The sequence below is a fragment of the Aedes aegypti genome, chromosome 2, assembly GCF_002204515.2.
Source record: "Aedes aegypti strain LVP_AGWG chromosome 2, AaegL5.0 Primary Assembly, whole genome shotgun sequence".
Lineage (NCBI taxonomy): Eukaryota > Metazoa > Arthropoda > Insecta > Diptera > Culicidae > Aedes > Aedes aegypti.
In genome coordinates this window covers 178,934,794-178,961,889 of record NC_035108.1, presented here as the reverse complement: position 1 = coordinate 178,961,889, position 27,096 = coordinate 178,934,794, and the positions used below count along the sequence as shown (strand labels likewise).

General features: G+C 37.8%; 1 protein-coding gene and 1 pseudogene across 2 annotated transcripts in view; both read left to right on the top strand.

Moving 5' to 3' along the window:
- The first annotated feature begins 2,563 nt into the window (after window positions 1-2,563).
- LOC110675443 lies at window positions 2,564-3,378 on the top strand (annotated as a pseudogene).
- Window positions 3,379-8,903: 5,525 nt separating this feature from the next.
- LOC23687946 (serine/arginine repetitive matrix protein 1) overlaps window positions 8,904-27,096 on the top strand; it is a 29,138-nt gene continuing 10,945 nt past the window's right edge. Inside the window, exons 1-5 of one of the 2 annotated variants that reach the window (XM_021843278.1) lie at window positions 8,904-9,271; window positions 22,678-23,606; window positions 25,016-25,092; window positions 25,153-25,342; window positions 25,401-25,943. In XM_021843278.1, coding sequence (XP_021698970.1) covers window positions 9,260-9,271; window positions 22,678-23,606; window positions 25,016-25,092; window positions 25,153-25,342; window positions 25,401-25,943 — 1,751 coding nt within the window. In that variant the 5' untranslated portion in view covers window positions 8,904-9,259. The remainder of the gene's footprint in view (window positions 9,272-22,677; window positions 23,607-25,015; window positions 25,093-25,152; window positions 25,343-25,400; window positions 25,944-27,096) is intronic. The other variant, XM_021843279.1, reaches the window with a different exon arrangement.

Here is a 27,096-nt window from a genome sequence, read left to right as displayed (position 1 = left end):
GGCAGGTAAGCAAGCCAACGAATGCGGATTGGACGGAAGCAAAACGGGTTCTGCGCTACCTGAAGTCTACGAGTGATTTGAAGTTGGAATTGGCTGTAAACAGACAAGAACTTCGAGGATACGCGGACGCAGACTGGGCCGGAAATGTTAAGGACCGAAAATCGAATTCGGGCTACCTGTTTCAACTGGGTGGTGGCCCGATTTCATGGTGTGCCAGAAAGCAATCGTGTGTGGCACTTTCATCGACGGAAGCGGAGTACATTTCGTTAGCTGAAAGTTGTCGGGAGCTGCTTTGGCTGAAAAAACTATTGAAGGACTTCGGGGAGCCTGTACAGGAACCAGTACAGATCTTCGAAGACAACCAAAGTTGCATCAAGATGTTGGAGCAGAATGCAGGACTGAAGCGTTCGAAGCACGTGGACACCAAATACCACTTCGTGAAGGATTTGGCTGAAAACGACAACGTAAATGTAACTTATTGCCCATCGGCGGATATGTTGGCGGACATTTTTACGAAACCGCTGAACAGGGTAAAATTGGAGGACATACGCGAGAGGATTGGATTGCGATCTCTGCGCGATGAGGAGGAGTGATGGCAGCCCTGCGTCATTCAGCATCGCGCGCCAATCGAGTGTAAAAGGAGCTGACTGAATGAAGCTCAAAAGTGAATGAAAGAAGGAAATGAATAAAGCTCATTCAAGTATTTTGCCTCGACCTGTAAAGACGTGTTTTACTGTTCTCTCTGCTAATTTACCCCTCCAATAGCTTTGTAGCCGCTGACTCTAACCACTCGGCTAAGGAAGGCCACAAATAGTCTAATAGGAGACCTGACTAATAATTAACAAGGAATGTAGAGCCCATAGCACACTAAGCTGAGAAGTAGGGTAAGACCTAAATTGATCGTAACGCTAGATAAAAGTAGATGTTAAGGGAGAGATTAACATGAATAATTACCCTCATCGCTGGAATTAGGTTCATTAGGTTGCACATAGGCAACGCACTAAATCGTTATGTGGAACGCCTACCCCGGGTAGAACCATCCGTTCCGGCCTGTGATTTTCCAGCTCCTTGAAATTGCGACATCCTTCTGCTTCTCGCCAAAAAATATACGTCGATTGCAAGGCCAGCTTCACTAGAAAGCCATCGTGTAGCGCGGATCGGAAGCGATCACCACACCGACGGTGCAAAACAGGTCGAACAGATTCTCCGACGCAATCCGCAATCGATTCGTAGATAATGTCACCTGCATATAGTTGCCCCTGGCCAGACTTATTGCACTGGCGGAAGATCCTGAATGGGCTGTGAAAGCGGTGGCATCATAATGAATATGTACTCCGGGGACACATGTGTGGTTAATCTGTCCGGATTGCTGGCACGGCTCCCTTCCAACTGTGTTGTTGCCGCTGGTGCTAACGTAGATGGTCAGCCTAGCACCGGATGAATGCAGCTTCTTCCTGGTCCTGTTAAAATTTAATGTAAGAAAAAAAATCATGTTAGTTTTTGGTGCATTTCGCTCCAACGACCGCTGGGTTATTTCATTTTAACCACCGGACGATCGAAATTCTGATCCCGTCGTATGGTTTACTTTTTCACTGAAACCCATACTTACCACAATTAATACACGTAATCATGGCCTGAGTCACTATTTTTTCAATTTTATTATCAAATTTTTGTGATAAAACCACTTAAACACAGATTTAAACGCGAACAGCTCCAAAAAACAAATGGCGCCGTCGTTTCTCGACTATCAAACAACAACATGCGGACAGTGTTGCGAGATTTATTATCGCATTGAGATGGAATGTGAAATAACATCGGTTTTGTGTAATATCACTAAACCATGTCGGAATGATGTGGTTGCAGCTGTTTATGTGTAATATTGTTCGTGTTTCATATGTAAATATTACACAAGACCAACGTACTGCTGAGTGATGATGTCATTTCAATGTAATTTAAGGGCAATGTGATATCACACCGCAGTTGATGTTATTATGCATCTGAAATTTGTGATTACATTGATTTTTCATTACGTCGGCATTATTACATCGAGTCATATTACATATTTTTTTGCTGTGTATGATATTATACCTATTTGTATTATGAACGCAATGATCGATGGAAGTTCACAAGTTTTTCTTATGAGTCTCATTAGATGCTTCTTATGTCTTTATTCCAAAAGAATTTCGTATGAAATTCTTACGTGGTTTTTGATAGGAAGTCGACTGTTTTTCACAAGTGTTATTAATCATTGTCATACGCGCGCTTATGAATCTCAATCGTGAATATTTTGTTATTAGCATCTCTCCACGTAATCCATAAGATTTCCGTATGAAATTGTTAAGAAAATCGTACTCCATTAGATTGTCTTATGAATGCCAATGATCAATGCGTTTGATATCCGAAAAGAGTTTCTTATGGAATTATATCTGTCTATGTAATGAGTGTTATTTCATAAGTCTGTTGTGGAATGTTATAAGATTCTCGAATGAAGAACAAAATACTTCTTATGTCGTTATTCCATAAGAAATTCTTATGTACCTCATACGTCCCGTTTCCTCAGTGTATGCTCAAACTGCCCACTATGGACGTTACTTCGCAGAAAACGCAAAATGTCTACGGACGCGTGAAAAACTACAATCCCTTTCTGAGCTGGGCCTTCGGAACGACCGAGGATGTGGTCCACCGTGCCAGCATCTCCACCCGCTAGTGCACAAGTTCGACCGCCCAAGGTCCTCGGCAAGGTCAAACACCGAGAAGGTGTGTGAACTGCAACAGGCCTCCCAGCAGAAGCCCGCCTCTCTGAATGAGCTCTCCTGGAAGAAAGCCAACGAAGTACTAGCCTCCCAGTACGGAAGCATCACCGGGAACGGCGTGGACATCACCGCTCAGCTGGACTACTACTTCCCGAAGTGCGAAGGCGACGATGAAGATGATGACCTGAGACGAGACTCGCGGAGACGGTCTTATTTTTCTGTGATTGCTGAGTTTTTTTTCTTCTTCCACTCTGTGTTTTCATCGTTTTCATCAATCACGCGATTCAGATGATGACGCTCCAATCTCGGTTAAGAATATCCAGCCCTGCACACCGTTCAGAGCGTAGGACGCCTTTCCAACAAAGTTGCCTGCCGCGTCTACCGCACTGTGTCCAAGCAGGTGAAATCCGCAATGAAGATGTCAAGGAGTACTTCGTCACGTTGATTACCGTCCTCCGCCTGACCCAGTACCTCAACTTCTTGAACGACAAACGGCAACAGCAGACCGTGGAAAATCAGTCCGCCCCTGCTGCTAGTTATAACGGAATGGATGTGCCATCGAACAAATAGGTAGTTTTCAAACAAGAGTCTCAAGCATAGCCCGAATGTGTTTCCTTCTTCTTCTTTCTGGCGTTACGTCCCCACTGGGATAGAGCCTGCTTCTAAGCTTAGTGTTCTTATGAGCACTTCCACAGTTATTAACTGAGAGCTCTATGCCAATGACCATTTTTGCATGCGTATATCGTGTGGCAGGTACGATGATACTCTATGCCCTGGGAAGTCGAGAAAATTTCCAACCCGAAAAGATCCTCCACCGGTGGGATTCGAACCCACGACCCTCAGCTTGGTTTTGCTCTGAGAGAGACTCGCGAAGAGGAAAAATATCAACGTCATATGCAGCCCAGATTCCCCTCTCACGAAACGTCAAATGCAGCCCACCGTTTTTATGGCTGAAAAAGTGGAAAGTATTGTGTTCAAAGTAAACTGTTATTAAAACCCTCAGTCGGCGGAGCAGTTTTTTCCAAAGTTACTGATAAATCTAAGCAGAAGATTAATTATTTCAAATGTCTGCTACGTTTGCTGGCATGAAATTTCACTCAAACGGCTATTTATGATTCGATGTGTTGCAAACTCAATCATATTTTGCTGAGAGGTTCATGTGAGGATTTGAACAGCATGCGCATAATTGGTATAAACACAAAGTGGAATAAGAAAAAAACTCAGCAATCACAGAAAAAGAAGACCGTCTTCGCGAGTCTCGTATCAGGTCTTGCTGAATCCAGCTTTTTAAAACCGCTAATGGCTGCCATAACGAGGCTCACTTTCTGGTAGGGATGGGGCTTTTTGACGTTTGGCTTGGGTCATTTCTATTGAACGGATCCAAGCCAAATGTCATATCGTTTGACCCCTACCAGAAAGCGAGGCTATTTGCGGCAGCCATTGGCGCTCGTAAAAAGCTGGATAGCTGCGCGTTTACTGCAACGGCTATCTGGGCCCCTTATCAATGATGATTTTTTGAGAGTTGTTCTGGACGCTAGTCGCTATGAGGAATCCAGCTTTTTACGAGCGTTAATGGCTGCCGCAAGAAGGCTCTCTTTCTGGTAGGGATCAGTCGATTTGACGTTTGGCTTGGGTCCGTTCAATATAAAACGACCCAAGCCAAACGTCAAATCGAATGATACCTGCCAGAAAGAGAGCCTATTTGCGCCAGCCATTAGCGCTTTTAAAAAGCTGGATATAAATGTTAGTAGTAGAACGCTAGTAGCGTTGTTGTCACAAAACTGATTTTAATTATTCTTACCTTTAATTATGGTTTTCCATTGTTTGTTCAATGCCTTGTCGTTGTTTTTGTTTTTATAATTAATTTGACACTTTGATGCCCGGTACTCAGGCTGTCAGTTCGTGGCAAACTAGATGTTGGTAACACGAACAGCAGCGACATTAGCATTCTTAGGTTAATGCTTCTACTCTATGAGGTTAGCGGTATAAGTTGCTAGTAATGGTAGAAAAAAGCCTTGGTTCTGAATTCTCTTCCAAATAGTGGATTCTGCGCTCGTGTACATACACGGTACATGCCACCAACACTACTTAAAAATTGCTGGTGGAAAATATAAACAAAGATCAGCTGTTCCCAGCAAAATCAAATGGCAGCATTTTCAACCAGCAGATTTGCGCATGTGTTCGTGACACCGCTCAGCGAGAGCTCATAAGGGCCTGTTCACAAATTTCATAACGCTGAAAGGGGTGGGTGGGAGTACTAGGAATGTTCCTGGCCACAAAATTCGTGGAATATTCATACAAAATAACGTTACGAGGGGGTGGTTGGGTGTCCAATATGGTAATTTTTGGTGTTCTGAAATTTGTGAATGTACCCTAAAAATAACAAAGATGTGCTTTGAAATATTGGTTTGCTGTGGAACTTTTCTCTACGGGTCTTGTACCCTTTTCAGAAGCTACCTGGCAAGAAAAAATTACATGCATATAAGTAATGCATTTGATACTGCGATAGAGCAGTTTTTCCTAAAGGGGGCGTATTATACCTCTTCTTCTTCTTTTTCTTCTTGGCATTACGTGCTCACTGGGACAGAGCATGCTTCTCAGCTTAGTGTTCAATGAGCACTTCCACAGTTATAAACTGAGAGCTCTCTTTGCCAAAGTTGCCATTTTCGCATTCGTATATCGTATGGCAGGTACGATGATACTCTATGCCCAGGGAACTCAAGGAAATTTCCATTGCGAAAAGATCCTGGACCGACCGGGAATCGAACCCAGTCACCTTCAGCATAGCTTTGCTATGTAGCCGCGGACTCTAACCACTCGGCTTAGGAAGACCCCGTATTATACCTGTTTACCCCATATCAAAATCTGTTTTAGCAAGCTCTGCTTGTCGTAGCATGCCCCCAAGTTACACTAGAGAGTAATCTCACTTCCGCTTCATACAACAACTTGAAGTCCGGATCTACTAGAACGTTGTGGTAACCAGGACTAGGAATAAAGTTGTGATCTGAATCGGCGAAGTTTTGCATATTGCCAGGCTAGCATACCAACAAAGGGTTTTCGTGCTACGCTGCGACTGCAGCGGCCACTGGCACTTGTTTACTATCGTGGGGGAAAAAACGTCAATTTTCACGACTGATGCGAAGACGCCGACACAGACAAAGCAAAGATTTTGATTTTCAATCGCATGTAGCTCATTATTGAGATTTTTGGGATAATTTCGGATTTTATCGATTATTATCAATTTACTGTGAAAATTACTCAGCAGAATACACAAAATGAATAAAAATTATTAAAAACCTTGAAAATCGATAAAATCTAATAAAATGGATTTAATCTGTGGATAACCTGGGAAATCAAATGAAATAGGGTCGTATCGCACGAAAATTTAAACGAAATTGATTAGTGTCGTTCCCCTAGGTTTAGCGTTGAAACAACTCAGATTTGAGTAGATCCGCGTTGCCTTGTAAATTTCCTCTCATAATAAAATACCCATAACTGGGTATTGTAAGTTTACCTATTTATGAGTAGAGCCTAGTTTACCCATAAAATGAGTGTTTGCACTTTTCGGCGATTATGGGTAAACTGTCTTACCGTGTAAATAGTATTTTTCATATTTTAACCGTGCACCGTTCACCATTCCCAAAATGGGTATTTTTTCACCCATTTTTCAGTGCGGTCGCGTTTTTTACAAAGGGTAAAAATTTACGCACCCTAGTGAATAGGCCTTTTCATGTGACAGATCTGTCTATGCATTTGTTTACATCGGTGAAGGACCGGTGATAACACGGGCCTATCATTTTCATAGAAGAAATGTCAAAGTGCTTCCCCATCAGCTGATTTGAGACGTCATGTGTATAGGCCTATAGGCCATTTTTTGATGTTTGTTCAGGTTTGGGCTCATTCATTTATTTCATAACGCTGAAATTGGCCATTTTGGGCACCCACCCACCTCCTTGTAACGCTTTTTGTATGAATATTATTAAATTTTTGTATGGGCCGTAACATCGTGAGGACACCCACCCAAGATTGATTGAAGGGAGGTTCAGTGATCTAAGCAGTCAGTGGGTATGAAGTGAGGTCAGCTACAGGGGAGGTGAAAGTGACAGCTGGTGACCTGGCTTGCTGGCGAGTATGTTTTCATGTATCGTTTCTATGGAAATGTTAGGGACTGTTTACCACAGAAAACAAATCCTACTGGTAAGTGAAAATTTTCTCCCGCATTTCTGAGTAACGTTTACCTTCTTCGTGTGTTTTAGAGGATGTAAAATTGCAAGTGTTTTATTTATTAAAGTGAGGAAAAGCTAGTAGAATGCTACATTTCTTCTATGACTAGTGAAATGAAAAGCCGAACGAAACGAGATGGAGTGTGGCTGTGAAAAATGTTTGGAGGTACGTCTTGAGTTAACACCCTCAAACCAAAACAAACTCGCCAGCTGTCACCTGGTATTTCAAAATGGCGAATTCAACATTCTGACACATTGAAGTACCTCCCTTATAGATACCTTGCACCCACCCACCCCCTCTACACGCTAAAAAAAATATAAGCTAGATAGCTTAAATACCATTCTAAAACCATATTCGGTCTATTCACTCATTGCGGTGCATTTTGGCGCATTAAGCTTGGCTAGTATAAACGAATTGTATATAAGATAATGATTTTTTGGGAATTATGCCATTTAATGCATAAAAGTTTAAAATCCATCACACGGGATAATTAGCCATTTTTGAATACTATAAACAAAAGCAAAACAATATGTGAGAAGGTGTTGTTTTGTGCGTAACTCATCTATATATTTATTTCAATTTTATATTATATATATCTATAGACAACTGCCTCTGTTGCTCATCGTCAATTCATCTTCCAGCTTCGTTCAAGATCAATATTGTCCATATTCTTGTCGCATTCGTTTCCGACTTGCTCACAACGAACCGGGTGGTGCTCTGCTACAAAATAAGTTGAATAAGTTTCATGTATTGATTACTAAACACATGCAACAAACGAACTTACCTCATAGCTGCTATATTTCACCGCTTCCTGTGGCATCTTCTCTGGAATGGAAGTTCGAATGGATTTTCAGAGGATGGCTGGACACGATTCGCGAATATAATGGAATAAGGCGGTGACTGGTGATCCATTCCGAAATATGATGTTTTATAGAAAATGGTTCACGTTCCTGCTTACTTCTAACAATTTTCACTTGAAAAACTGCAGACTATCACAAAAAAATTGGGATTAAACAACACTTATTGACTTCGCAGCACCAATCTGGAGTTCGCCGGTTGGACTTCCGAAGCGAAGTTTTGAACGAACTAACTGTCATTGCTCTGCCGGCTTTGCTTTTATCTCGACTGTTTTAGAAAACTATCCAACATCACGTCGACGGAAGAAGTTTCACCACAACGGAGGATTTGTCAGTTCGAGCGCGCCAAAATCCTTCCGATTGAAAATGTGTTGGCGGTGCTTAAGGTGCAACTGTTTGCTATCCATAAATGATGATCAATTTTGTAGTTTTGGGGATGTGATATCGGTTCTACCGGACATAGATGAACTGAAAGTGTATCAACATGCCTGTTGTTAGCAAGCATATGATCCGGATAGATCACCGAATGATCGATATGATATAAAACAGAAATATTTTCTTTTCAACGATAGTTTGAACATAGATTGTTCATGGATGCCACGATGAGTCTATCGTGTGTTACCTTAAGTTCGTTGATAAAGAAGAGGAAATTGAGCGAAGTTCTTTTTCTGAATTTTATCGGGATGCACAATACTATTTATAGAAGGCCGCGAAGACATTTTCAGCCGAACGAAAAGAGATTCTATTTTGGATAAGTATTAAGAGTAGCGTGTTTCTTTTCATAAGCACAACAAAAATTAAATCATGAATATGCATGATGAAGTATAAAATAAAATATTTCGATGATTAATTTTTAGAATTCTCAATGATTAGAAGAGGATTATATTAGAAAAATAATATATCAAATACTAACTAGTATTTTCAATTTTCTCCGTGTAGCGTTATGAAATTTGTGAATGGGCCCTTTGGGATATTTTGTTTCCAGTGTGGTCAGTGTTTGACATTTCTGAAGATGTCAAAACCCCGCGGTGCCTCGATGCGACCCTGTTCAATTTCTGTCAACAAAGATCGTCGTTGTCAAAAACAAAAAAAAAATTCTCCGTCGCCAAAACGATAAAACGCCATTTTGCATGTGCCGCAAAAGTTTGATGAAAATGTTTTCGTGTTCGAGAAAATAGTGATTTACTGTGAAAACCGATCGCATATCATTCTTTAGAGTTGCTTCTCGAGTGAACTATGGTCTAACCGGTGGATGTACATCGGATTTGAACAAAATACAGTGTTATTATCAGCAGCAAGTGAGCGCGAAGCAGTAGAAGAGAACCGAACGAAGATTTTTCGTTTTTTATAACAACTCGATGGAAATTAAGGAGAAGAAAGTTTGAAGTTTAGTTTAGCTACAAAGTACATCCTAAAATAACCAAAATGATGTTCACGGTAAGTCGAAATTGCACTGTTTTTCTTAGCGGTTTTAGTAAAACACAAAGTAAAAGGGGGTATAGGGTAAAACAAACATTTCCAATAAATCAGTCTGACTTCTGTCAGAAAATTGGGAAACATCCATAAATTACGTCTCGATTTAAAAGAGGTGGGAGAATTGTGGATTACGCTTGGAATCATCTATAGATATACGGTTTCCATCCATACACAAATAGTTACATAAGGGGAGGAGGCTTTAAAAATTGTATTACTCAAATTTGACGTGACATGTTTTTCTTTAATTTTCGACTTAAAAATAATTGACTGCTTACTAATTACTTCCCTGACTCGAATAATGATTGTTAGTAATAAGTTTACGTGACGTTAAGGTGAAGATGAATCGAAGCCAAACTTCAAATTTTCAGGAGCACAAATCTGGAGAACCGAATCCGTTTAAGGTGAAACTCCTTTGAATCCACTTCTTCTTCTTTCTGGCGTTACGTCCCAACTGGGACAAAGCCTGCTTCTCAGATTAGTGTTCTTATGAGCACTTCCACAGTTATTAACTGAGAGCTTTCTTTGCCGATTGACCATTTTTGCATGTGTATATCGTGTGGCAGGTACGAAGATACTCTATGCCCTGGGAATCGAGAAAATTTCCTTTACGAAAAGATCCTCGACCAGCGGGATTCGAACCCACGACCCTCAGCATGGTCATGCTGAATAGCTGCGCGTTTACCGCTACGGCTATCTGGGCCCCTTTGAATACTATATAAAAGTAGTGGTACACCAAAAATATTCTCCTATTTGTTGGTAATAGTGAAATCATAATTGATAAGACGTTGTTGCCAGTAACCGCTACTTCAATTTGAGTCTTTTCCCCTTCGACTAAATCAGATTGCTTGATGTCGTACGTAACCATCAACGTATCTGACAGCCCTGCAAGCGAGCAGCCGGCGTAAAATTAGAAAAATAAAAAAAGCGAAATGCTGTGATCACCAGCTTGTGACCAATCGATTAAGTTTTCAGCTTAAACGGATGTTAAAAATTAAATTTATTTGGAAATTACACTCAAAATAATCCAAACGTCATTGTTACGTGAAAACATACGTGGTTTTTTTTCCCATCGCACTTTCCACGTAGCTCTTACGTGCCCAGAATGAACGCATGAACTTTTGAACTTCGTCCATTCCACCGGCGCTACACGTATGAGCTACGTGGATTTTCCGGTAGCCTTTACGAAGCGTTTCAATAAGACCTAGATGGTTTTGCATTAAATTTAACTGGAATAAAGACCAACCTTATCTCTAATAGGCTTTGGAAGAAAACTAATTCCCAATTGGAAAATGTAAACAAATCTAAAAGAATGTGATATTTTTATATTCAATCTGAGCATTTTGAATCCTGTTTCCCTAATGTTGTGAGTATGTTCTGTCTTGTTGTAGCTTTCGCGTGCTATAATTGATAGAGGATATAAATCAGGTATAAACTATGAAGTATTGCAGGGATTCTTCGGTATTCAAAGCATATTTACTTTGAAATAAATCTAACACAGGGTTTAAAGTTCAGCAGCTTCTGAAGTTCTTCAAAAATCAAGCGGGCGCCGTCTTAGGATTTGCGCTCAACACCGAATGTACGTACAATATGCAGATGTCAAAATGAACTTAGGCACCTACGAATTTCACGTAAGTGCGATAGGTAACTTCAGTGACAATTACCGAGTCACTATTTGGTGGTTATGAATGGCTCAGTGATCTTTATCTTAGTCAGATGAAGTGGAGGCAAAATGATTTTTTAATGATTTTTCACGTAGCAATGACGTTTGGATTTTTTTGAGTGTAGTAATATTTCATATCCAAACTAGTAATCCTTTATAAGAGAGATTCGCAGAAGCTGACATTTCTGTCAAAGTGTGAGCCAATCGAGCAGCGAGAGCTGTCAAAGTGTGAGCCAAACGAACATGCGTTATGTTTGTTTTGAACTTTTCTTGAGGAGTAATGTAATCCGCTTGAAATTATTTCGATAAAAGTAATTTTGCATGAATCAAAAATATGAAATATTTTTCATTCTTAAATTTTTGTCAATGCGATTTTCATTTGTTCGTTTTTTTCGACTGTTTAGATCTATAACAAAACAAAATACACTTTTTAGCAATGAGGAAGTCATGTTCGTGTTACAATATTATTCTCGACGTTGAGCAAAATCAGCACTGCTAGTCTGTTGCCAAATCATTCCATTTTACTTCCGCTTATCTCTCTATAAAGGATCACTAATTGTGCATCTGTATCCTTGGAAAAGGGATCAACTGGGGCCAATGATTAACTTCAAGCAGTACTGTTGCTTATTCGTGTGAACACTATCAAGTCTGAAAAGGGAGAGGGACTGTTTCTTTGGTGCGATGTTGGTCACAGCCTACTTATGTGATATTTGAATGTCTGTTGGGTCAAATTACCATGTGCGTAGACTACGCTCGGAGGGCATGGTTAATAAAGCAGAAGCCTTTATATTCAGCGGTCTACACACAGTCAAACGATCTATGTAAATGAATGCTGCACAATTATGATGATTCCTAACGTAGACAATTCAATTCTTGAAAGTCAATCTTATCAAAATTGTATATTAATCTTTGTTCTTTGAATGATCTTGAGTAAAAATCTCAAACTGTTAAATGATGACATTGAAAGGGGTTGATATAATTTCACCCTTTTCATTAAAATCATGTAGAAAAAAAGGGTAGAAACAACTAATCTTCGTTTCATTTCAAACAAAATCTTTGGTTGAAATTTGCACAAACATGTTCTTATTTTGATTTTACTTTGTGCCGTGGTAGAATAAAATTCTAGGTGGTTTTTGACGTTTGATTTCCAAACAACAAAAAAAATTGAAATACAGTGATACCTCCATGAGTCGATGTTCCATGACTCGATATCGACTCATGGAACCATACTAAAAAGAAAATTTCATGGTTACTATGATGGTCCCTTGAAGCAGCTTTCCAAAGGATTGCTGTTCCATTGCTCGATATTTCCATGAGTCGATGGTCCCTTCAATATCGACTCATGGAGGTTTCACTGTATGTTGTTCGATTTGACAGCAGTAAAAACAATCAATATTTTAGATTGTTTTAAACTTAGAAAAGCGGTTTGAAGGACCACAATTTCATTTTGGAACAAAGTTATCTCTTATTTGTTTTCAGCAATGTTTTTGTATGAAATCCTGCTTTGCTTTCATTTTAAATATTTTAATACAAAAAAAAGGAATTGAAGAACATAAATTTATTGTTTTTACTAGTTGAAAAACGCTATGGATCGTCCCAAATGACAGTTCCGTTCACGCTCGTATTACCGACTTTCCCGGTGAATACCCTGGATATTTTATACACACAAACCCGTCGGAACACTTGATGAACAAAACGGATAAATAATCATTCAAATCGGTTGCCCCGTTCGGAAGCCATTCCGTGACATACAAACACCGCTCCATTTTTATTTATACATAGATAGATATTGCTACATACTGCTGCAATCATTAACAAATTAGTAATTCATTTTATAGGCAGCTTTCAATGTAGTCCGTTTAAACAATCCTTTGACCCATTCGTCATTTGCGTGATATCGATGGGAAACGTTAAATTTTCCGGAAAACATTATCTGCAAAATAAATAAACCTTTGATATTGTATAACAATATGTAAATTTCACAGATGAATCAAACTTCTTCCTGGGGAACTTGAACAAAAGGAATCTGAGATATTATGAGAAGTAGCGTAAAAGTCACTATTTCTGGAAGCGGTTGTGAGATTAAAGGTTGAACAATACTCCGATAAATAAGTTATACTTACCCAATTATACACACATGTGACAATATCGTCCCTGTGATGCTACAATTAGACAACTCGAAATTTGAAAATTACTTGACTTCAATATGTCATAGCATCATTCTTAATTATATCTGCAAAACATCCACAACTCAAAAGCATGTGACTCAGAATACACAAGGTGAAATTTATTTTCATTCATATTCTCTGAGATTAACCATCAACTTGTAAAACGGTCGTGTTTTCAAAGTGGTACATCTCCAAAAATTGATTTTCAAGTTATCTAGTTGTAGCACTAAGGAGACGATATAACACCATACATAAACTAGTAGATATCAATAATATTGTTCAGTATATCACAATAAATAAGCTTTAACGGTTTACTTTTTAGGTGTCTCTGGCAGTAGATCGCTGCAAACACGAAGAACAAATCAAACTAAATATTTAGTTAATCTTCTATATAAATAAAAATGGAATGGTGTTTGTATGTCACGAAATGGCTCGAGAATGGGCTATAGGATATTAAAAAATCGCTCATACTTATATTCCTGAAGTGTTCCGACGTGTTTGTGTGTATAAAAAGTTTAGGATATTCAGCGGGAATGGTGAAAAAACGGGAGTGAACGGAACTGTCATTTTGTATGGGACGTTCACAGCGTTTTTCGGCAGCCTACTTGATGGCAGGACGAAGTTTGCCGGGACCACTAGTTTCAAAAAAAAAAAAAAAAATTGGTTAACTCCTCCAAACTAAAAAATTGGTTTGATTCAAACTTCTATTCTGCTTTGAATTTTCTGAAATCTCTACAAATACAGAAAACCTAGTTTATGGCAAAAGTAAACTAGGCTTTGGTTAGAAATACACTAATATTTTAAATTGAAACAACTTCGACCTATTTCAAATCAAAATGAAAATCCAGTTTAAAACTTCACAACTTGTTAGGTTGATTCAAATAGAACTATGACTTTGTAGCAACAGATTCAGAACAACCAAATTTCTAGTTTGAAAAACAAAAAAAAAAATATTTCAAATAAGCTTGATTTTTCTCCGGGAAAATCTTCTGGACAATCGGAATTTTGTTGGTAGGGATTTAGCAAGGTGTCTACTACCTGGAAAAACCTGGAAAACCTGGAATTTTATTCAACCTGGAAAAAACCTGGAATTCTCAGGGAATTTCGATCACAATCAGGGAAATTATGTTGAGGCAGTAATTCATGATAGAATATGTTCACGCCAAAGTATTTTTGCGTCATAACTCAGAGCTATCATTAATTGCCAGAAAACTCTCTTCATTCGAAAAAAATTCGGCTGCGCCGCTCTCCAAATACTATATCAGCTGTTTAGTGAGGATACATTCGAGTAAGAAATTTCATCAGCTTATCAAAACATGATCTAAATTTATTCGGTGAAGAATTAACATGTCTAGGGCTGGTAGCAGGTTTCTAAAAAGTCTCTATTTTTGATAAAGGTGTCTGAAGTCTCTATTATGACCAAAATAGTCTCTAAAGTTTCTCTTTTTCCTTAACTTGCTTGCAGATAACTGATATGCAAAATTTCTTCTCGTATTTCTCGAGAACAGATTCAGGAAATATCCTTATGGTTCCTCCAGAGATTTTACCAGGAATTCTTCAAGAAATTCCTTTAGCATTTTTTTCAAGGCATGCTTATAGAAGTTCCTCCATAATTTGCTTTAAGAAATCCTTGAACATTTCAACGTAACTACCTCTAGTAATTTTCTCAGGGAGTACTTTGAACAAAGACTATCCTGGGACTTCCTCCAGATATTTTTCACTAACTATTCAACGAGTTCTACAGTCGCTAATCTAAGAGATATCCAAAGTTTCCGACAGAATTTCTCCCAAGAAAACCCGACAAGAATTTCAACGCCATTTCATCTACGGTTATTTCAAAGAAAAGATCCAAAAACTTCTCCAGGGGTTATTCGAGTGAATATATTAAGAAAATTTCAAATAATTCCCTCCATTAGACCTGTGTTTCATTATTAAGTTTCTTTACATTTTTTTCTAGGAATTTCTCCAACATTTCATCCAAGGATTACTGGAGTTCATCCAAACATTTTTCAATGTTTTTCTCAAAAAATTCCCATGGAATATTGAAAAGCTCATTTAAGGTTTTACACAATTTAATACCACAGCATTTTTTCCAAATCCTTCGATTGTAGAAATGATTATTCCTAAACAATTTTCTAGTAATTTCATCCTGAGTTCCAGGAGATCCTTTGCAATATCCCGCGAGATATTATGATGGTTCTTTTTTTAATTATCTTAGTAATAATCTTGGAAATCTTCTAAAAGTTCTTCAAGAGTAAGTCTTCCTGAAAATCCTCTTTCATGTGGGGGCCCAGATAGCCGTAGCGGTAAACGCGCAGCTATTCAGCAAGACCAAGCTGAGGGTCGTGGGTTCGAATCCCACCGGTCGAGGATCTTTTCGGGTTGGAAATTTTCTCGACTTCCCAGGGCATAGAGTATCTTCGTACCTGCCACACGATATACACATGCAAAAAAATGGTCAATTGGCATGGAAAGCTCTCAGTTAATAACTGTGGAAGTGGTCATAAGAACACTAAGCTGAGAAGCAGGCTTCGTCCCAGTTGGGACGTAACGCCAGAAAGAAGAAGAAGAATGTAGGGTGACCTAAGAAATTAAGAAACTGTAACAAAAGATACCCGTAAATTTGCCTTAGGAATGCGTCACGAATTTTCTCAACAATTTCTTAGCTTTCTGAGAAATTTCTTTCAAATTTCCTTGGATAAAACTCCTGGAACAATGCTTGAGAAAAAAAGTTTTGAAAACTTCCTTTAGAAATCTCTAGAACTAATAGAGGAATTTCCGAAGAAATCCTAGGAGTAATCTCTGAAGTAATTCCTGAAGGTATCCTCAGAGTCAAAATCTTATGAAAATTCTGAAGAACAATTTTGAAGAAAATTCTGAGAAATCCGTGGAGACATCTGGAGAAGTTTCTGGTTGAATATTACAACATGTTTTAAACGGGAGTCTTGGAGGATGTTCTAGAAAATCTGATTGAAGAATCACCGGATAAAATTCTCGAGGAAAAGAGCTTTTTCAAAAAGTATCTGAAATGATATGTGAATGAAAGCCTTGAGGAATTTTTTGTGATATTTTTTGGAGGAATTCCTTAGGAAAATTTTTGAAGAGTGAAATATATATCAATCAAATATAGATATATAGATATCAATCCATCCTTCTCTCGTAATGTCGTCGCAATACATCAATGAATGTTTGTCTTTTACTGGCATATACCAGATGTGCTTGTATGTCGTCGTAATGTCACAAAAAAAATGAAAAAAAAAAAGTTTTAAAGATAGGGGAACTTACGTATTCTCGGCAGTCTTAGTCGATGCCGCGCTTCTTTTGTAATTTTCTCCGACATCAGTAGATAAATTCCGTGTTTGTCTGTTTACATTTATGCGTTGCTCAATCATTCCATACCTGCCAGTAGTGTTGGTTTGGATGCTTAATAATTGTTTTGCGCTGAAAAAACGAGCTACACACGAGGTTACCAATGCGGCTTCTAGGGCGTTATCTCATGTTATGTGAGAGTTAAATGTTATACGGTCGAAAGTGATTACCCAGGGGCTTGATAATCCGTATTTCTAGTATATAAAAAAAGATCCGACATCCAAAAGTTTTACGAATTGTTTTGTGTTAATTTAGATGGGTATATGTCAACTTAAATATGTAGCAGATGATCATTAACACGATCGATTCAATTTGAGATATTTTAATGAATTTGGCATTTTTGATGTTATCATATTTTGTTGCTAATACATCGGTAAACTTAGTATTTATTGTAAAATATTGCCACGTATCCAAATAAGGTTTAATTTTGCGAACATGCAACTGTCTTAGTTATCCAAACGACCGATGGAAATGCATGGTACATAATTTGTACTAAAAACACTTTAAAGAAGACACATACTGATGCTCTTGAATGTTCCGTTCAGTTCACAGAGCTCTTACAAACGGAATAAAAGACATCATCCTTGGCAAATACGATTCATTTGAATAAAACTTAGCTTTTGTATTGTTATCATCTTCACATTGTAATATTGGATATTTTGGATAGTTTTAGCATGCTTTACATAATGTTTAGAAGTGTATAAATAGCTATTAAATCGAAAACACTTTAAAATTTGTCATTAATTTGTTTTAGACAAAATTAGAGTATTTCTTGAACCTGGAATTATTTTTATAAAACCTGGAAAAACCTGAAAATATCAGGGAATTTCATTTCGGTGAACGAGTAGACACCCTGTTTAGGCAAGGATTTAGGCAGCTGTGAACGACGAGTATACAACGTGTAGCGGTCGCTCATTGATTGTTATTTTGCTCTGATCACATTCAATATCCATAAATAAATGCCTCCTGGCGAAATAAAGAAAACTGAATTGAGTAAATTGTTTGAAAAATTACTGTACTTACTCATTTTTTATATAAGAAATTCCACAGGAATCTCTTATATAACCGATTGTTTTATGACGTTTTCTGTATTTTTTCGGCTCCAAAATTCAATTTCAAGTAGAAAAATATGCCACAAGTTCAAAACTACAGATATTTTCTGTAAACAACATCGTTACTGATTATTCTTCGCGACGATGGGTTTTAGTGAATAAACAACCAAGCATTGAAGTTTTGGATTATTTTGAGTGTATAACGAAAAATGCCGCCGGCAATACACTAAAGTTTTTATGTGGTTTTTTCTATGTTTTTATCATGTAAAAAACCGCCTAATTAAAAAAGCGACTTACGTGATTTTTCACGTAGCATTGAGGTTTAGATTATTTTGAGTGTATCACGAAAAATCCCGCTGGCAATGCACTAAAGTATTTTACGCGTTTTTTTTACGTAAAAAACCGCGTTAATAAAAAAAACAGGTTTTGCGTCGTTTTATGAATTAACGCGGGGACATCGATCGAGGTAAAAAACGAAGTTATTCACGGAGAAAAAATAAACACAATCAAATTTTAGCGATTTTCAAACTAAAGTTTAGGTTGAATTTTGCGCAAACAAAATTTTAGTTTGATTCAGCCTTCTACGCTGGTTAAAAAAAAAAACAATATTTTAGTTGGTTTTAAATGGTTTTATATTTGAAAGCAACAAGCAACCACAATTTGTTCTGAACAAACAAGAAATTGGTTGCTTATTTTGACATTTGTAAAAGAACCAACACTTTAGGTTGTTAATTATATTTTGAAATTACTAATTGTTTGAAATAAACAAATCGTTGCTTGAAGGTAGGTTTACTGTTTTTCGTTCCATATTTGTTTATATTAAATAGGTTTAATGATAATGAAATTAATAAACGCTGCATTAAAAAATGTATTTTTTTAAAATTACATTGCATATTTGTACAAACATGTAATGATTTTGATCCACATTTACGTTTACATCCCGCGACCTTGGTTTCGTACAACGATCCTGCTTATTTGCGTAAATATTGGATATTGAAGCCATATCAATGTGTTTCTGTGAATGAAACATAAGTTTTAATGTTTCTGTATCAAATTCCAAATACTTAATGCATAAATAGCTTTCTGCATCTTGAGTAGTGATTGAGTGATCTTTAAAATGGTGGTTCAGATCGTGTTGCTTCGTTGACAGCGTACTATGATATTAAACTTTAATCCTGTTAATTAATACGTTGTTTGATTTTAGAATCCAAATTCAAAATGTTATTTCTTTGAGCAATTAAAACAAAAAGCAATCTATTATAGTTTAGCATTGCCTAATTTCATCTGCATATTGAAAAGAAAAACAATCACCTACAACACAATGCACCGAATTCCGTTGATACTGAGCACACAAAGCAATATTCAATTTTGACGGCAGTGAAAAACAACAACCTACACTTTGTTAAAAAGGAAGTAAACATTGGTTAGAAACATGTAAAGCAGTGATTCCCAAAGTGGGCGAATTCGCCCCCCTGGGGGCGATTTTCAGGTCCAGGGAGGCGAAAATTTGTAAAATGGAATTTGGGGGGCGAAAATACTAGAAGGGGGGCGAAAGTGGAAGAAACTGAAAACTTCGATTAATTTAGAGAAGAGATTAAATTTATTAGGAGATTGATTTCTAATAATCTGATGATTCCACATCTAAATCTTTCCCTCTATTTGTTTGTATCTTTCAACATTTTCGTTAAAATCAGGATAGACAAAACTTGGACACACATTGTCAAAGACAAAATATGTTTGTAAAACATCTAGTTTTTTAGCATAAGTGTTAAAATTCGCTATAAATTATGAATTGGAAACTGAATTTTCCCAAAACATAACGTATTAATACTATATTGTATATTTGTAGTCGGAGATGGTATGAAAGAGTTCTTAAAGTGATCAATTTAATTTAACTATTTATTTTTTTTAGATATTGGTTCAAGTATCTAAATTTAATAAATAAATGTTTTATGTATAAAAGAGCTTCAAAATTGGGCAACTAGTGTTACGATTATTGACAGGTCCTCACAGGAAAAGTTTTCGACAAAACTTGTTACTTATAGCACAAACTATTAAATAAATACAGAAAATTGTGTTTGCATAAATCAGGTGCCAATGATGAAACTAATAATGACCGAGGACGTAAATCATGCAACTAAAAACATATTTGAAGAATTATCGGATAAAAACCTTTAAGATTTAAAAAACAAAATCTATTTTTTAACAAGAAATGTTCTTACATTGTAGTTAACAAGGCAATGAAAAGTTTTTTTTGAAAAACCAATGTTCTTTTTAAGGTTATGGAGTTTTTAAATGGTCAAACATGTATTTCTTAAAATTTCTATATTTTGTTTTACAATTTCAAAAACAACATATTTAATAAATCAAATTACTAAGTTTCGAAATTTAGAAAGTCAGTCTTATTTATTTAGTGCAGTGGGGCAGTAGCATGTAATACACTTAGGTTGTTTGCTGTTATGAATTACTTATCAGCACACCAATAAAAAACGTCGTTTATTGAAATTTAAGAAAATCTATCATGATGATATTATGCAGATCTTCAGATAGTTTTAATGATACAAGAATATCAATGAATATGATATGTTTATTAAGCTTCAAAACCACATATGTTCGAAATTTTGACATCAATAAACTTGATAACTAAACCAATTTTTGATATCTTATGATATTGCTGTGTGCGTTTGAAAAGCAAATATTAAATGCGGGAGCACCAAACGCGGTAAGATTTTCTACAAGAAATGCGATGGCAAAGAAAGATTTTCTTGCTAGGTCGGCCTTGATTTTGATAATCGTTGCTAGGTGTGCTTTGATTGATTTGTGTTACCGCATTTGGAGTACATTTGGTGAAGATTTGCACCTCGAAGGCAAACAGCAATAATATATTGGTCTGAATTTTAGCAAAGTAGAGCGTCTAATATAAATATTTCGAAAACATATCAGGGGGGTGATTCCAAAAATATATTGGCCTCAGGCGGGCGAAAGTCAAAAAAGTTTGGGAAGCACTGATGTAAAGTATCAGTTTGAAACAAATAAAATTTTATGGAACACAACATAATTTCTTAGTTTGCCATCAACCATAAATCTATTTTGTTTCAATAAAAAATTGGGATTTGCATCAACAAAAATGCAGTTGAAAACAACCAAAATTCTATATTGAATTTCAACTAACGAAATGGTTGTTTCAAACTAAGGCCGTTTTTCTCCGTGTTCCCTGAAGTTTATTGAAGATTGTTTCGGGAAGAATACTTGGATAATTTCACAAGAATCAAAAGATTTGCTCAAGTATCCACCAAGGTTTACACTGAAAACTGATAATAACCTCAAAAAACATTTTTTCAAGAGTATTGTCACGTATCCAGGTTAGGTGAGGTCTAGGGCTGTTCAAAATGAAAAAAAATGTTTGAAAATCCAATCTCCCATATCTTTCTTACAATCCTTAGCATAAAAATAGTGTTCTGTGAAATTTTCAGCTTCCTAGGTGGTGATTTAAAGGTGGCCCAAAAACGGTGTAGGTTTATATGGAAATTACTATAGAGAAATTTTGAAAAAAGTTCCATACACGTTAGTACTGGAATGTAAGGACGAATGTATCATCCCAAAGTAAAAACTCATTCTTCAAACCATAATAAAGAATTTGCTGAAGAGAGCAATTTAATCCGACGGATAGGAGAAGAGATATTCATGAGTTTGTTAGCTATTATTTAGCTTTATCTGGTATTATAGCCCTACATACAGTGCTGTTCTGAATAATAGCAGCGCATGTCGATTTTCATACAAAATGCTCAACTTTGACATGCTGTAGTTTTGTTCCCTTTCAAGCAATCGAGTTGAAATTTTCTCCACAGAACTACAAATATGCCCAATTTTGTAAACACAAAATTTCAAAATTTTCTAAGCCCCTGCCGGAAAGTGAGATACTAGGTGAAATTGTTCGAAAAAATAGCAGTTTTAAAAATTTGAATTTCTGCTTGACATTATAGTTTAAAATTGTATATCACTTACCATTGGAACAATCTCCTCCTACTTATCAAACTTACACCTATACCGAAAATGTTTAAAATATTTGTAGAAGAAAAATTTTAAAATGAAAAACTGCTATTTTTTTGAAAAATTTCGCCTAGTGTCTCACTTTTCGGCAGGGACTCAGAAAAAACTGAAATTTTGTAGTTACAAAATTGATCATATTTGTAGTTCTGTGGAGAAAATTTCAGCTCGATTGCTTGAAAGGGAACAAAACTACAGCATGTCAAAGTTGAGCATTTTGTATGAAAATCGACATGCGCTGCTATTATTCAGAACAGCACTGTACATCTATAAAAATCCCAAACAAAATTAGCTCAAAATGGATTTGTTTCTTCAGCAACTTCCTTCATTAACCCTAGATCGGTCGCATGCGAGTACTGAGTACACACACCTTGAAAAAAGCTCGCTTTTCATACACAGCTCAAGCGAGGTGGCGCTGGCGATGGTTAAATGTGCGACCGCTCTTGAGTTAAGACTTGAAAAATGAGTTTTCACTATGGGTTGATCAGTTTGTACTTTGCATAGTAATTTCCATATAAACCTATACCGTCGTTGGGCCACCTTTAAATCACCACCTAAAAAGCTGACAATTTCACCGAACACTATTTTTATGGTAAGGATTGTAAGAAAGATATGGGAGATTGGATTTTCAAAAGTTTTTAAATGTGAATCGCCCTAGTGAGATCGTCTGGAAGCAACTATATTGTAAGAGATTTGCTAATGGGCTTAAGTCATGGAAAGCATTGGAGCAAAATTTTTCCTTTGTCTCTCCGAAAAACCCGGTGAGATATCATTCAAGAAACAAAAGATCGGAATTATAGATCCAAAAGATCTACAGATCAGTACAGTTTATTCATACATTTAAGTGGATTCAGCGACTGGTTTGAATGAGAACTTCTTCAAATATCTTTAATCCAGCCGATAACTCATAGATTCCCGAGGTGTTTATTGCGATTCTCCTCAAAAATATGCGGTCTATCATGACAACTTAAAGTAGAGATGTCATTTCCAAGTGGTTTAAAACAATTATGGATATAAATGAATTAAATGGTCTACAATTGTAGCAATAAAAACTTGTATTTCCAATTTCAGGGCACAAATCAACAGCAAGATACACGCTTCAGCGATAAAGAGAAAAAATTGTTGAAGCAGATGAAATTCGGAGATAATCTGAACAAGCGTGTTGATATGTCCAAGGTTAAACTGGATGTACTGCGCCCATGGATCAGCAAGAAAATTACTGAAATGCTGAATATAGAGGACGACGTCATCGTAGAGTTCGTCTATAATCAGTTAGAAGAAGAGAAGTACCCATGCCCCAAAAAGATGCAAATCAATATGACCGGATTTTTGAACGGGAAGAATGCAAGAGTTTTTATGGAGGATCTTTGGGCATTGCTGCTGTCCGCCCAGGAATCAGAAACAGGTATTCCTGCGGAATTCATAGAGCAGAAAAAAGATGAAATAATGAAACGAGAAGAGGATTCCAAGCATCTGGAAGACACACGATCTCGGCGGTCCCGCAGCAGAGGAGGCAGTCGGGATAGAGACGATCACAAAAGATCCAAGAAAGAAGTTCGTCCCATGTACAAACCGGAACCGGAAGAATACATGGATGAGGAAGAAAAAATGATTGAAGATTTCATTGAAGCTGAAGTTCCTATTTCCAAGGAGAAAGAACCTAAAAAACTAGTGGAAGAAGCTAACGCTCCTGTCGAGAAAGATCCTTCACCGGAGAAGAACGTTAAGAAATCGCCTGAAAAATCGAAAGAAATTACCAAATCGGAAAATCCTTCCGATAAAAACCGTCGCAAGTCCCGTGATCGTTCACGATCACGTGATCGACGTCGATCGCGAGACCGTCGCTCGTCACGAGATCATAAATCATCCAGGGATAGAAAATCATCCAGGGATCGAAAGCCATCGCGAGATAGACGACGATCGCGTTCAGCTCGTCGATCATCAGATCGTATGAAGAAGCGAAGCCGCTCACCAAGGGATAAACGAGACCGTGACGGACGGTAAGTTGTATACTGAAATAAGCTCTCTTATGCCTTGACTTATGTTAAGATGATACTATTTTCATAAAACAAGATTTGGGTCTGAAAATTGCACTCATCCTTAGTGATCAAAGGAAGCAATTCTTTTGAAACAAATAAAATAAAATAGGGTAAATGTTCCAATGGTGAAAGTAATAAGCACGATCAAACCGCAGTGCCGGGACGAACCTAAAATTTTCAAAATGCTTGTTCTCAGCAATGCTCCAACCGATTTGCGAGATTGGCTTGTAATGAAGCAGAATAGTTGTTCTAACTCTCAGCGTTAGTGCCGTCCTGCCGAAATTCTTCCGGTCTTTTGAAGATGCAAATATGTCTGTGTTTTTCCCCGTTTTTCACGCTGAGCTGACCAAATAGCTCTAGTTCTTAAATGGATTCGTCTCCCAGTTAGCCAAACCTTATCAGAGAGGTTACGTTCAGTGAGGGGATGATTACACACATCTTGGGAATAACTTGGCTCCGATGTTTAACAACCTGGTTTTCCGGAAAATCCGGAATAGCCTTGAAAATGGTCAATTCGTAAAAGTCGTCCTAGCCAGCTGCGGTTTTTTGCACTTTATCTGAATTCATTATCAAAGCGGATCATGTCAGTTATTCATGGACACAAGTGGCCACTGTAATGACCTCCATAAGATCCGAAACATACTTAAAAATGGTAATTTCGTGAAAATCATCCTAGATCAACGAGAATTCATAATTATAGAACTCAACGGAATATTTGAATTGTTTATGGGCATAAGTGGCCACTATGATAGCCTTCAAAAGAATATGACCATGGTTACCTTTAAACGTTCGTACTATTGCTCCTGTCCAGCACATCTCCTGCATCGCTACGATGCCGAAACCGTGGGTCTTCAGTACATCGGAAAGTATGCGAGTACTTCCTATGAAGTTGAGAGATTTGCAGTTCCACGTACCGAGTTTTCAATCGCTATTCCCCGGATAGCTGCAATACTCACGCAGTTCACTCACATTTTGCTGCTCATAAGCCAGAAGTTCAACACATGTTTATTGAAAGTTCTATAAGTAGCTATCCATATTTATTAGCGCTAGGGAACAACTCTAGCTTCGGTTCTCATTTCTCAAGTTCTTTCGGATATCCTACTATAAGTAGGTCATTTAAAAATTTAAATGTTTAACACTTCGGATTTTTTTTTCCTTTTTGCCTCAGGGCGCAATTGGTAATCTTGTATCCTGCGTCTGGCTTCGTACACCAATTACGTAACACTATAAAGATATGGACGGGTTTTTCCTGAGTGTTACGAAGACCATTGTAACAATAAGTGTAGACTTTCCACGCTAATGTAACGTTACTGAAAACCCAAATTTTCATTGGAGTTCACTTTTTTTTCTGGTATATTATTCTATTGTAGCAACCGGGACAACGATCGTAAGCGTTCACGAAGTACATCGCGTATCAAGAAGCCCTCTATAAAGGAGAAATCTACTGGTAAGAAATAATCGGTACTACTTTTAAGCCTGATGTTGTAACTATTTTTTCGTATATCAGACAACGGATCTATTTCAAAACTTCAATCGAAGTTGATGAATATGGCCGAGGGGAAGAAAATTTCTCCGGCAGCCAAACGCCGCAGTCGTAGCCGATCCACGTCAAGATCCAGATCTAAATCACGTTCTGTCAGCAAGAAAAAGAGCGTGAGTCGTTCTCGTTCGAGATCTAGATCCAGGTCAAAATCTAAGTATGTACAACATGACGTAAATGATAGTGTAAAATGTTGATTGTATGTTTTTTGTTAGGCCTAAAAAGGGTAGAAAATCGCGTTCTCGTTCGCGACGTTCTCGGAGCTCGGATTCATCACGTTCATCTTCCAGCAGCCGTAGTGGAGATAGAAAGAAAAAGTCCAAAAGTGGCAACAAAAAACGCAATGGTAAAAGCAGAAGCCGCAGCCGGAGCAGCCGGAGCCGCAGTCGCCGTGATACGTCACGATCGCGTTCCAGATCACGTAGCAGCCGATCATCATCACGCCCTACCAAGAAAGATGATTTCGAGATACAGAAGAAGGAAAACAGTATCCAGAAAAAGCGTCACTACCGTTCGAACAAGGATTCTTCGGACTCGGAATCAGATCGTGGCGGACGCGCTCCAGCCAGGAAGGATCGCGGTGGGAGAGATCGACGATCACGCTCGCGAGGCCGACGTGATGGGTCACGAGGCCGGAAAGACCGATCACGTTCACGACATCGTTCGAGATCTCGCAACAGATCTCGATCAAGGAATCGGTCGCGTTCTCCAAAACGCTGGTCTCGATCACCTCGCGGAGGGAGAGGACGAAGCAATCGGTACGTAGTTGAATACTTACTTTTTTATAGTTTGTTCATAAAAATATGCATATTTGAGACATTTACTGCTACTGGCTCTCCGTAACTTATTTTATGTTTTATATTTTCAAATGAACCATCATTTGATCTTGCTCCTCGTTTTTCTTTCTCTTGAAAGTGTTTCCTTAAATATGCGTACCCCCCAATTCCTTCAGTTAGAAAAGAAAATGCAGAATTCTGATGATGCATTGAAGGGACCGATCGTGTTCGGTTTCCTGAACCGATTCGTAACCGTTGCTGGCCATTCGGGTGTTCACCTATCTGCAGTATTGGTACGATGCCGTACGAATACTTTATGTTCATCATTGCTCGCAGCCGGTTTGGCCTTCAGCGGTGGATGAAGCCGGAAGCTGGTTATCCGAAAGAAAGATCTTGAGCAATCCGAAACGACGCCTATATGAAGTAGACATGCGTTTTATCACACGTAAAAATATATTTGGAGCATCATTCATCGGGACGACCTTCAACCTCATCTTGGATTACGGAACCTTCTGGCCATTGATGACATCACAATGAAAAACTACATTATATCACTTAATGGCGTCATCGCTGGCTGGTTGATCCACATTCTACGACTCAGACTGACATCGGATTCACTATGGACATTGCAGATATTATCCGAAACGGTATCATCAGCGAAGCCGATCGTTTAACCGAGGTGCAGGCAGCAACTCCCGAGACACTTAATTCTGTTTGGTTTGATGCCCGCACGCATTCTGATTATCCTCCGTTTCAATGACATGATGATGAAAATGAAGATGATTTGAATAAGGAAGAGGTAGGCCTGTAAGTTGGGCTCGTTTGAGCGATACCAATTAATCGAATAACCAAATAAAGATTTAAACAATTTAATAAAATATGAAACTCAATTGATATATCTAGCAAAAGATGTATTTTTGCCATCTAGGAAAACCATCGTTTATCGTCGTTCAGGTCTTTGGGATTAATGAGCTGAAGGACCAGCGGACATCGTAAAACAAGTTGCAGAATCATAAAATGAATCACGTGAATCTATTCCTATATCTACTTGACGTTGCAATTTATTTCTAAATTTAAACATGAATTTTATTCTCCGTATTGCATCGACTAAAATTCTAAACCAGGGGCATTACAA